General features: G+C 35.0%; 1 protein-coding gene across 1 annotated transcript in view; it reads left to right on the top strand.

The window, feature by feature from the left end:
- The window catches only part of LOC131991437 (beta/gamma crystallin domain-containing protein 1-like), a 70,335-nt gene that overhangs the window by 47,700 nt on the left and 9,200 nt on the right, over positions 1 to 13,435 (top strand). Inside the window, exons 16-20 of the mRNA XM_059356894.1 lie at positions 460 to 489; positions 599 to 711; positions 3,668 to 3,800; positions 5,829 to 5,968; positions 11,316 to 11,439. Coding sequence (XP_059212877.1) covers positions 460 to 489; positions 599 to 711; positions 3,668 to 3,800; positions 5,829 to 5,968; positions 11,316 to 11,439 — 540 coding nt within the window. The remainder of the gene's footprint in view (positions 1 to 459; positions 490 to 598; positions 712 to 3,667; positions 3,801 to 5,828; positions 5,969 to 11,315; positions 11,440 to 13,435) is intronic.

The following is a 13,435-nucleotide window of genomic DNA, read 5'->3' as shown; positions in this document are numbered from 1 at the left end:
TGAGTTTTAGAGATTCTGTGAGTGTTACCTCCTCAGGCAGTTTGTTCCAGGTTTCAAATATCTGTACATATCTAAAGTTCTGACACCTACATTATGCAAATTATTATACTTTTTCACCAATCCAAAACATATAATTATAAGTCTAATGTGCTCCTTTCATGTGTATGTGTGTGTGTGTGCACTCAAGCTTTTGGATTTAAGAGAGATTTTTTTTATATTAGCTAATATATTCAGACAGACAGGACAGGAATAACGTGTGAAACTGCACGTAGTCACTTGTATAATTTGGCTTTAATAATAAAACATAGACATGAGGGGTAAGTTTTGTCTTTTCCCGCCTACACACATTAACCACTGCTGTAAAAGTTTAATAGTGATACAGAAACACTCTGATTACTTTTACTCCTGTGTGTTCCAGTGCATTCAAATGAGTCTCATTAATCTTTTGTTTCATTTCAGGATGATTTCGAGAACACGGCCAAGTTCAAGGTATAAACGAATGAATGAACATTTCATTTAGCTGAGATAGTGTCTTAGCGTCTTATCTGATGAAGTGTGTGGATGACTCAGGCTTATTGTCTTGCTGTTTGTGCACCAGGTGCAGCTTTTCTCTGATCCAGGTTTTCAAGGCTCCATCCTCCCTCTGGAGGACAATGTGACCTCCCTGCAGGACGGTTTCTCTGTGGCCTCATGCAAGGTCCTCGCTGGGAGGTGAGTAATACTGCACAGTATGGACAAAATACCACGCTGCTGCGGTTATTGTGAGTTATGATATAAGTTCAATCATAGGTGCTTGAGAGACTCGGCACTATTCTGCAGAAGAAGATTTGAAGAATAGGCCTTTTTTTTGGATTTCCCAAAGGTGCTCTGATATAATCGTAGCTGCATCTTGCTCTTTTTACTCTAACATATCTCTGGGACTGAGTTTCTCCTACAGGCTGTCACTGCTCCACTTACTTCAGCTTGTGATGCATTTTGCATTTTTTATGAAGCAGGATCCATAGAAGTGTAACGTATTTCTAAGTCCTGAAGTAAAAGTACAAAAGTATCAACATCAAAATGTACTTAAAGTATCAAAAGTTAAAGTATTTAGTATTTTAGTATTTAGTAAGTATTTATTGAGCATGATAGTGTTTTGAAAGTAAGAAAAAGATTCAAATTCACATTTTATGTTGGACTAAAGGACTTAAAAAGACACAAAATGACAAAAAAAGACACAAAATGACACAAAATGACAAAAAGGACACAAAATGATGAAAAAAGACACAAAATGACCAAAAAAGAAACAAAATGACCCAAAAAGACACAAAATGACAAAAAAAAGACACAAAATGACTAAAAAAAAGACACAAAATGACTAAAAGGACACAAAATGACGAAAAAAAGACACAAAATGACTAAAAAAAGACACAAAATGACAAAAAGGACACAAAATGATGAAAAAAGACACAAAATGACCCAAAAAGAAACAAAATGACCCAAAAAGACACAAAATGACCCAAAAAAGACACAAAATGACTAAAAAAAGACACAAAATTACCAAAAAAGACAAAAAATTACTAAAAAAGACACAAAATGACTAAAAAAAATCTTTTTACTCTAACATATCTCTGGGACTGAGTTTCTCCTACAGGCTGTCACTGCTCCACTTACTGCAGCTTGTGATACATCTTGCATTTTTTATGAAGCAGGATCCATAGAACTGTAACGTATTTCTAAGTCCTGTGCATATGACTGAGCATATTTTTCTCTTTATCCTCAAGCAAGAATAACCTTGCATGCTATGCATATTGTAACTCACTGTGCCAAGATGTAATTTAATAATAATCAGGATGATAACTGTATTTAAAAACAGTCTTTACAAAGTGTTTTGGCAGACAAAGCAAAGCAATAAGAGGATACCCAGAAGGCCAAACAAATGCAAGAGTAGAAAAAGACAAAAGAGACAAAAACATAGAAGAGAGAAGATGAATGTTGAGGAAAAATTGTGAAAAGAGATTTTTAAAAAGTCATAAATACATGAAAGAAAAACAAGTAAAAGGAATAAATGCAAAACACTGCAAAAAAGGTGTGTCTTAAAACAAGATAAAAACAGTAAATCTGAGGGAAATGATCTTGCTGCATGGACAGATAATTTACCTTGACAAGATTTCTTAAATTAAGATTGTTAAATCTAGAAATAAGCATGGTGAACGCTTGAAATGAGGAATTAACTCTAAAAACCAGATAAATTAAAGCTGCAAGCAGCGATGAACTGGCCCGAGCAGAGTGACCTGATGATTATTTGTTTCTTACCAAGATAAAAAAAACTTAAGATTTTGAAGTGTTAGATCATTTATCTTGTTTTAAGAGTTAACTCCTTATTTTAAGCGTTCAACATGCTTATTTCTAGATTTAACAATCTTAATTTAAGAAATCTTGTCAAGTGAAATTATCTGTCCATGCAGCAAGATCATTGAAATTTGGGGGGCGGGAGGGGGGTTGTCTACCTATTTTTCATTATTATTATTTTTTCTTTTCCTTTTTCTTATTTTTCAACACTCAATTTTGTTGTTATGTTTGGTTGGTAGTATTGCCGTTGTCATCTATCTATCTATCTATCTATCTATCTATCTATCTATCTATCTATCTATCTCATTTTATCTTTATTTGTTGGGAAAAAAATGTCTGTGATGCACTTAAACCTCTATTTATTCATTTATTGTTTATGCTACACTACCATTTTATCTTCTTAATTGATGTTTGCCACACCTGCTTGTTTGTTTGTTTGTTTGTTTGTTTTAAACTAAATGAAAAAACCAATAAAGAATTGATCACAAAAAAAAGATAATTTCCCTCAGATTTAGTGTTTTTATCTTGTTTTTAGACCAACCTGGTCTCACAGGAATCCGTGAAATAGCCACGGATTTCGCTTAACTCAAAATCCGTGGAATAGCCACGGAATCACTCGAATTTCCGTGAAACTGACACTGATTTCGCTACAATGCAAGTTAATGACAGTCATATCCCGTGGCTATTCCAACATACAAAGTGATTATGTACATTCACTGAGTGAATATTTAGAAAATAAAACATGTATTTCTCGATAGAAATGTGATCAAAATCCATTTTTATGCAGAAACAAAGTCAAAATATTGATTTTTTTTCACTAAGAATGAGAGAACTGTCCGCCATGTTTTTTGTTCTGAACCTTGAAAGTCACGTGACTTGGAACAAACCAATAGGAACAAATATCCATGGAATAGCCACGGGATATGACTGTCATCAACTTGCATTGTAGCGAAATCCGTGTCAGTTTCACGGAAATTTGAGCGATTCCGTGGCTATTCCACGGATTTTGAGTTAAGCGAAATCCGTGGCTATTTCACGGATTTCTGAGAGACCAGGTTCATTTAGACACACCTTTTTTGCAGTGCAGAAGCAACAAAAAGATATCACATGCAAAAAGCAAGTTTTAGTCATTTTAAAGAGGTAACTGATTGTGTGAGTGCTATCTCTGGCAGTATGTTCATATCAAAGGTTTGACACCTACATTATGCAAATGTTCTTCCAATCCAAACCAAGAGTCTCATTCTGTGCTCCTTCTGGGTGTCTGTCTGTGTGTGTGTGTGTGTGTGTGTGTGTGTGTGTGTGTGTGTGTGTGTGTGTGTGTGTTTATGCAAATCAGCTGGCTGGCGTATGAGGACCAGGACTTCTCTGGCAGGATGTACGTGTTAGAAGTGGGGAGCTACCCAGACCTGCGAGCCATGGGCTGCATCAGCGCCAGCTCCTCCATCCTGTCGCTACAGACTGTTGGCTTTGTAAGTTGTGTATTTTTTTTATTTTTTTATTATATTTTCACACTTTCAACACCCCGCTCCTACCCATCCACCCACTTGAATTTAAGATTTTCAAGGATTTATTACACAACAGGGTCTTTATTATTTAGTCTCTCATAGATAATGGAAGTAGATGACACTTGTGGTGCTAAAAGTGCCGTGAAAAGTAGATTTGAATATGTCACAGCAATGTGTCATTGAGATTTTCAAATGTTTTTTAGCTCTTTGACTACCACAAAATGAGAGGCGGCAGACAACCTTCGCACACTGCTCCAACACTTGCAAAACAACCTAGATTGATTAAAATTTTTTTTTTAAAAACACCACAAATCAGAAGAAAAATATGTATTTTTGATCTTGTGGTGTACTGTCCCTTTAATGCTGGGCTTACACTAAAAGACTTCTACAGTCCCAGACTAAAAAGTGAAAGTCTTTAGTAAATCTAGGAGTTTTACTGGAGTCATCTCCATGGTTCGGTTTAAGGTAGTAATCTGTTTCATATCAGTCTTTTCCTAGTCTTGGGTTTGTCGCAGTGACGTAACACAACATGGTTTTATTCATAATGATTCTGGTTATTATCAAGAATGTTTCCATGAAGAGGAAAACAGGAAAAGGACACAAAATTATCAAAATAGACAGAAAATGACCGAAAATAGATGTGAAAATGAGCAAAAAAAGACACAAAATTACCAAAAATAGATGTAAAAATTATTAAAAGAAAGACATAAAATGACCAAAATAGATGTAAAAATGACTATAAAAGATACAAAATGACCAAAAATTGATGTAAAAATGACCAGAAAAGGACACAAAATTATCAAAATAGACAGAAAATGACCAAAAATAGATGTGAAAATGACTAAGAGACACAAATTGACCAACAATAGATATAAAAATGACTATAAAAGATACAAAATGACCAAAAATGTATGTAAAAATGATCAAAAAAGACACAAAATGCCCAAAATAGATATAAAAATGACTATAAAAGATACAAAATGACCAAAAATTGATGTAAAAATGACCAAAAATACAGTCATGGAAAAAAGTATGAAACCAGTCTTTTCCTAGTCTTGGTTTGGATAATATCAAACATGTTTGATATTATCTCAAGTCTCAGTGACGTAACACAATCACCAACCAATAGATGAGCGGGGGAAAGGTCCTCGGTTCCAGACCGGCCAGTAAAACCAGTAAAACCAGTAAAACCACTTCCACAGGAACAAGGAACATCACAATAATGCCTCAATAAAAATATAGTGATGTCATATATTTAGATGTTTCTTAGTAAAGAGAACAGTAAGGAGACCCAGGTGAAATGTATAAATAAACATATACACTACTGGTCAAAAGTTTTAGAACACACCAACTTTTCCAGAATTTAATTGAAAACGATGCAGTTTAATGTCTCAGTGTACTCTGAAATTAATGCACATTTGCAACATTTAAAATTCTTTATTGAGCATGATAGTGTTTTGAAAGTAAAAAAAAGATTCATAATCACATTTTATGTTGGACTAAAGGACTAAAAAAAAGACACAAAATGACCAAAAAAAGACACAAAATGAAAAAAAAAGACACCAAAAGACACAAAATGACTAAAAAAAAGAAACAAAATGACAAAAAAAAGACACAAAATGACTTACAAAGACATGAAAAGAATTCAAAAATGGACAAAATAGCCCAAAAAGACTCCATAGAGATAATGGAAACACGGCTAGTGATAGAAAAGACCATTTTGGTCCATAAATGTGCATCAACTTTATCTGAGCATGCAGCTGACTATATATGATGCAAAGCAAATGATAAGATGTTGAAATGAGTCACTGAGGCTTTTCCTTTAAACCAACCCATCTGTTGGAGAGGGAAAACCTCCCAGGGTGAACAGAGTGTGAGTGTTCTTGTTTCCAGGGTAACTTCAACATAATTTTCCTTTAACCTGGCTGGCCTGCAGCTCTCCGCCCTCTCCTTCCTTAATGTACTTTTCTCTTTCCCCTTTCTGCTCGGCAGGAGTTTTCGCTGCCATCAATCACCCTGTTTGAGCGGAGCGGTCTGCGGGGGAAGAGGGTGGTTCTGACGGACGGATCAGTCAACCTGCAGCTGGCTGGAGGCTGCAGCCGGGTCCAGTCTGTGCTGGTGCAGGGAGGGATGTGAGTATTTACTGGTTCTCACCGTGGGAACCTAAAGCTGCTACTCAGCCGTCACTAACTTCTCCTCTACGTGTGACTTTGACAGCTTCATGCATAAAAAACAGCCTGTGTGTGTGTGTGTGTGTGTGTGTGTGTGTGTGTGTGGTGTACATAGTGAGGACCAGAACGCGTGTTTAACCAACAGAGTGAGAACTAAATTTGAAAACAAATTCACAACAAAATTAAAACTAAAACTAATGAAAAATTCAAAAATATTATAACCTTGTTAGATAATTCACTGTTCCAATGAGGGTCCTCACAAAGATAGAAGTACAAGAATGTGTGTGTGTGTGTGTGTGTGTGTGTGTGTGTGTGTGTGTGTGTCTGTGTGTGTGTCTGTGTGTGTAGTGTACATAGTGAGGACCAGAACGCATTTTTAACCAACAGAGTGAGAACTAAATTTGAAAACAAAAATTCACAACAATATTAAAACTAAAACTAATGAAAAATCCAAAACTATTATAACCTTGTTAGATAATTCACTGTTCCAATGAGGGTCCTCACAAAGATAGAAGTACAAGAATGTATGTGTGTGTGTTTTTTCTTGTCCTTCCTACATAGTGAGGACCAGAACATATTTTTTTAACCAACAGAGTGAGGACATTTTTGCAAAGTGAGGACATTTCGGCCGGTCCTCACTTCTTTAAAGGCTTTTTTGAGATTTCAGACTTCAGTTTTAAGGGTAAAGGTTAGAATTAGGTTTATGTTAGGGTTAGGGTTGGGTATTTAGTTGTGATAACTGAAATAAAAATAAAAATGACAGTTTAAAAAATGATAATTAACTGAAACTGTATTGTGTGGTTACAAAACTAACAAAAACTAACAAAAATAATAGTGAAAATGTCCTTCATTTTCGTCTTTGTCAACTTTTTTGTGTGTGTGTGTGTGTGTGTGTGTGTTCTTGTATTTCCTACATGTTGAGGACCAGAACGCATTTTTAACCAACAGAGTGAGAACTAAATTTGAAAACAAAAATTCACAACAAAATTAAAACTAAAACTAATGAAAAATCCAAAACTATTATAACCTTGCATGGGAATTCACTGTTCCAATGAGGGTCCTCACAAAGATAGAAGTACAAGAATGTGTGTTTGTGTGTGTGTGTGTGTGTGTGTGTGTGTGTGTATGTATGTTTGTGTATGTGTGTGTGTGAGTGTGTGTGTGTGAGTGTGTGTGTGTGTGGTCTTGTATTTCTTACATAGTGAGGACCAGAACCCTAACCCTAACCAACAATATTAAAACTAAAACTAGTGAAAAATCCAAAACTATTATAACCTTGCATGGGAATTCACTGTTCCAATGAGGGTCCTCACAAAGACAGACGTACAAGAATGTGTGTGTGTGTGTGTGTGTGTGTGTGTGTGTGCTCTTGTACGTCCTACATAGTGAGGACCGGGACACATTTTTAACCAACAGAGTGAGGACATTTTTGCAAAGTGAGGACATTTCAGCCGGTCCTCACTTCTTTAAAACCTTCTTTAAAAGCTTTTCAGACTTTCTTTTTAAAGGTTAAAGGTTACATGATCATGATAATAAACTGAAACTGTATTGTGTGGTTACAAAACTAACTAAAATTATAGGGAAAATGTCCTTCATTTTCATCTCTGTCAACTTTTTTCATACATAATGAAGATGGATAAGACAAAGAACTAAGTTTGAAAACAAAAATTCACAACAAAATTAAAACTAAAACTAATGAAAAATCCAAAACTATTATAACCTTGCATGGGAATTCACTGTTCCAATGAGGGTCCTCACAAAGATAGAAGTACAAGAATGTGTGTGTGTGTGTGTGTGTGTGTGTGTGTGTGTGTGTGTGTGTGTGTGTGTGTGTGTGTGTGTTCTTGTACGTCCTACATAGTGAGGACCGGGACACGTTTTTAACCAACAGAGTGAGGATGTTTTTGCAAAGTGAGGACATTTCAGCCGGTCCTCACTTCTTTAAAGGCTTTTTTGAGATATCAGACTTTGTTTTAAGGGTTGTGTGTGTGTGTGTGTGTGTGTGTGTGTGTGTGTGTGTGTGTGTGTGTGTGTGCTGTCAAAGACATTTGGAACAGAATAATATACTTAATTTTTTCAATCCCGTGCCCTTCAGTGCCCTTTGATTCTCTTAACTTCTAAATCACTTTTTGTTTTTTAATCTTTTTTCATTATATTTCCAACTGAAAGCTTAATAACTGCCAAGTCGACGTGCCAAATATTATTTTAAGCTTAGTCCACACCCAGGTACTGTGCCACTACTCAGGTGTCAAGGAGATAAATCTCAGCAGACAAAGAGAGGTATTTAAACTTAGAGAGGAAGGATTTAGAGGCAATAAAAGAAGCTTCTCTGTCTAAATAACATGTTCTTTGAATTGACAGTGGAGCAAGAACAGTATTTGTGACTTATACAGTTATGGAAAAAAATGATTAGACCACCCTTGTTTTCTTCAGTTTCTTGTTCATTTTAATGCCTGGTACAACTAAAGGTACATTTGTTTGGACAGATATTTTATATTTATATTTAAGAGCTGATATCTAGACATTTTCCATGGTTTTCTTGATAATGATTTTGGGTATTATCAAGAAAAACATGAAAAATGTCTAGATATCAGCTCTTAAATTAAATTCTCATCAGCTATTTTTGAAGTTATCATTATATTTGTCCAAAAAAATGTACCTTCAGGCATTAAATGAACAAGAAAGCAAGGAGAAAATGAGGGTGGTCTAATCGTTTTTTCTGTGACTGTATTTGTAAAATAGGTAGCAGGTTTGAGCCTTTATGCTCAGACACAAAATGACCAAAAAAAGACATTAAATTACAAAAAAAGACACAAAATGACCAAAAAAACACACAAAATGACCAAAAAAAGACACAAAATGACCAAACGAGACACAAAATTACCCAAAAAAGACACAAAATTACCAAAGAAGACACACAATGACCAAAAAAAGACACAAAATTACCAAAAAAGACACAAAATGACCAAAAAAAGACACAAAATTACCAAAAAGACACAAAATTACCAAACAAGACACAAAATGACCAATAAAAGACACAAAATGACCAAAAAAAGACACAAAATGACCAAACAAGACACAAAATTACCAATAAGACACAAAATGACCAAAAATAGACATTAAATTATCAAAAAAGACACAAAATGACCAAAAAAAGACACAAAATGACCCAAAAAAGACACAAAATTACCAAACAAGACACACAATGACCAAAAAAAGACACAAAATGACCAAAAAAACACAAAATGACCAAACAAGACACAAAATGACCAATAAAATACACAAAATGACCAAAAAAGACACAAAATGACTAATAAAATGCACAAAATGACCAAAAAAAGACACAAAATGACCAAACAAGACAAAATGACCAAAAAAAGACACAAAATGACCAAAAAAAGACACAAAATGACATCAGCAACTCTGTATTTGTAAAATAGGTAGCAGGATTGAGCCTTTATGCTCAGACATGAAGTTTTAAATTAATTGGCTGCAGACTGCAGCATCAGCACATGTTGTGCGTGGCGCTGCTGACAGGTTGAGTGGTGATGGAAACCTGCTGCTGATGTGTGAGATTCAGCGTGGAGGTGTGAACCGATGCTGCAGGAAATAAAGGGTTCCCAGAGAGCCAGAGAGTCTCTGGAGTGGCACATTCCTGCTGCAGGAGAGACGGCAATCAGCCAAACAACAAGGCCATCGAGACACCAGTTAAAAGCAACATTTAGTGTCACAGAGAAATTGGACGGTTGCGGCGCTCGGCACATTTTTAGAAGATTACCATTGGCAAAGTGGTGAAGAGAGGGCTCAAAAATACATCTTCGGGTGAGAAGAAGACGTTATAAGTTATGTATCCTGGGTTTATAGCAGCAGAGCAGAGTTAGATTGAGATAAAAACTATTTATTTGACCTTTATTTACTCAGGTTGTAATCATGAAGTTTAAAGACACAAAATGACTTAAAAAAAAGACACAAAATGACCAAAAGAAGACACAAAATGACCAAAAAAAGACACAAAATGACCAAAAGAAGACACAAAATGACCAATAAAATACACAAAATTACCAAAAAACACACAAAATTACCTAACAAGACACAAAATGACCAAAAAAAGACACAAAATGACCAAAAAAAGACACAAAATGACCAATAAAATACACAAAATGACCAATAAAAGACACAAAATTACCAAAAAAGACACAAAATGACCAATAAAATACACAAAATTACCAAAAAAATACACAAAATGACCAAAAAATAAGTTAAAAAAAAAAGTAATCTACTTGCCAATATGCATTTTTTTGGAGCACTTTTAAATCCAAACTGAAAGTTATTGAGGCCAATTCCACAATATGCACTTGTTTCTCATAACACGTTTAACCCATTGACACCTAAAACGCCTGTAAAACCTCTGGGTGATTTTAAAATCAGCCCCTAAAACCTGAAGTTTTTCTGGAAATTCAACAGAAGTGTCAACTCTTCTACTAAATAATAGATTTTTCAGCCTCTGTAGCAGATAGAAATGAAATTCAAAAAGTATTTGAGAGCTTATACAAATACTACAAAACGACGTATAGTGTGAACGGAAGTGGAGCCAGAACAGTGCCTTGTGGAGCCCCTGTGTACAGTGTGAACAGGAGTGGAGCCAGAACAGTGCCTTGTGGAGCCCCTTTGCTGCTTATTAATGTCCCAGAAACACAGTTCCCCCAACCTGACATACTGTGGTCTTCCTGTCAGGTATTCGGGTCCAATCCCATCTCTGTGAGCTTGTTTTTGGGTATGTTGGGTTAATGTTCCAGAAGGAAGAAGAGTAATGAAAGGCAGTTTTCTTCCTTCCATGCGTAGTGTTGAAATGATACATGAATTACAAAACCAAACCAACAATTGGTCAATTTGTTTCTTTCTTTGGTCATTTTGTGTCTTTTTTGGTCAATTTGTTTCTTTCTTTGGTCATTTTATGTCTTTTTTTTAGTCATTTTGTGCCTTTTTTGTCATTTTGTTTGTTTTTGGGGCCATTTTGTGTCTTATTTTGGTCATTTTGTGTCTTTTTTTGGTCATTTTGTGTCTTTTTTGGTCAATTTGTGTTTATGTTGGGTTAATGTTCCAGAAGGAAGAAGAGTAATGAAAGGCAGTTTTCTTCCTTCCATGCGTAGTGTTGAAATGATACATGAATTACAAAACCAAACCAACAAACCAAAAATAGAAGTTTCTATATATAGGAAGCACCAGTGTAAACAGTATTTATCTTCAACTGAGTTGGACGTGGTGTTGGTTTAAACATGACTGTGTTTTTTCTTTTCTGTGTCACCAGGTGGGTTTTATACGAGGGAATCAACTATCGGGGGCCTCAGATTCTGCTGAGACCAGGTGAGGTTCTGGACTGGCACAAGTTCAGCAGCTGGCAGAAAATCGGATCCCTTCGCCCTCTAATACAGGTATTTACACATGTTCCACTACACCAGCTATTCTCAAGCTTGGGGTCGGGACCCCAATTGGGGTCGCGAGATGATTTCTGGGGGTCAACAAATCATTTTGGAAGTCAGCTCTGTCTCCACTGTGTTACGGTGTTCATGTGTTTTAGTCGTTTTGGTCACTTAATGTCTTTTTTTGTCATTTTGTGTCTGTTTTTTGTCATTTTGTGTGTTTTTTGGTCATTTTGTGTCTTTTTTTTGTGTCTTTTTTTGATCATTTTGTGGTCAATTTGTGTCTTTTTTGGTCATTTTTTTATTTTTTGATCATTTTGTGGTCAATTTGTGACTTTTTTGGTCATTTTGTTTCCTTTTTTGGTCATTTTGTGTCTTTTTTTAGTCATTTTGTGTATTTTTTTGATCATTTTGTGGTCAATTTGTGTCTTTTTTTGATCATTTTGTGGTCAATTTGTGACTTTTTTGTAATTTTGTTTCTTTTTTGGTCATTTTGTGTCTTTTTTTAGTAATTTTGTGTCTTTTTTTGGTCATTTTGTGTCTTTTTTGGTCAATTTGTGACTTTTTTGGTCATTTTGTGTCTTTTTTTAGTCATTTTGTATCTTTTTTGTGTCTTTTTCTATCATTTTGTGGTCAATTTGTGTCTTTTTTGGTCATTTTTTGTCTTTTTGGGTCATTTTGTGTGTTTTCTGGTCATTTTGTTTCTTTTTTGTATGATCTGAACTGTGCGTGTCAGATTCTGTTCAGTCAGCGGACAACATGCATGTTAAATTGGGGGTCGTGACTCAAAAAGGTTGAGAACTACTGCACTACACTACTCTACAAAGCCAAACTGCAGTAACTAAATTTTTGGTCAAAATTGAGTTTTAACTATCACCCTTTGTGTAGTTACTGCAGTTAGACGTTGCCGGGCAGAATAGGCACAAAGCTTTCACTTAAAGAATCTGAACACCACAATTGTAGAAGTATATTTAGACCTGACTTACATTGATTGACTGCCAGGCATTCATTTCATTTTCAAACAGTAGTTATTATAAACAGCAGCTGCCATTTGACTGAAAGCTGCACAGTGGAAACCTAATAATTGTAGCTTAGGTAAGATATATGCAGCAGCTAATATTGTAATTATTGAGGCATAATCAAAATATAGTTGTATGATGGATAACATAATTTCATACTTTTACCCGTGGACTGCAATAACAATTATAAAACACACAGAAATACAAGAGGATTTATTTGGGAAAAACTAGCTTACTGTATCAAAGCTTGCTAGCATGAATTACTGAGTTTAAAATAACACAAAACACATTTAAATATGAAGAATACTGTGAAAACTAACCTCATGCCTCTTCGGGGGCTAAAGCATAAATCAAATCAATCAATCAATCAAATCTGTCTTTTTTTAGTCATTTTTGGTCTTTTTGGTAATTTTGTTTCTTTTTTGGGTCATTTTGTGTCTTTTTTGGTCATTTTGTGTCTTTTTTTGATCATTTTGTGTCTTTTTTTGATCATTTTGTGGTCAATTTGTGACTTTTTTTGGTCATTTTGTGTCTTTTTTTGGTCATTTTGTGTCTTTTTTTGGTCATTTTGTTTCTTTTTTTGGTCATTTTGTGTCTTTTTTTTTGTCATTTTGTGTCTTTTTTTGTCATTTTATGTCTTTTCTAGTCATTTTGTGTCTTTTTTGGTCATTTTGTGTCTTTTTTTGATCATTTTGTGTCTTTTTTTGATCATTTTGTGGTCAATTTGTGACTTTTTTTGGTCATTTTGTTTCTTTTTTTGGTCATTTTGTGTCTTTTTGGGTCATTTTGTGTCTTTTTTTGATCATTTTGTGGTCAATTTGTGTCTTTTATGGTCATTTTGTTTCCTTTTTTTTGTCATTTTGTTTCTTTTTTGGGTGATCTGAACTGTGCGTGTGAGATTGTGTTCAGTGAGCGGGGGTCGCGGACAACATGCATGTTAAATTGGGGGTCGCGACTCGAAAAGGTTGAGAACTACTGCTTTAGATGAC

This window comes from Centropristis striata, chromosome 18 (genome assembly GCF_030273125.1).
Source record: "Centropristis striata isolate RG_2023a ecotype Rhode Island chromosome 18, C.striata_1.0, whole genome shotgun sequence".
Taxonomy (NCBI): domain Eukaryota; kingdom Metazoa; phylum Chordata; class Actinopteri; order Perciformes; family Serranidae; genus Centropristis; species Centropristis striata.
This window is presented reverse-complemented; position numbering and strand designations above follow the sequence as displayed.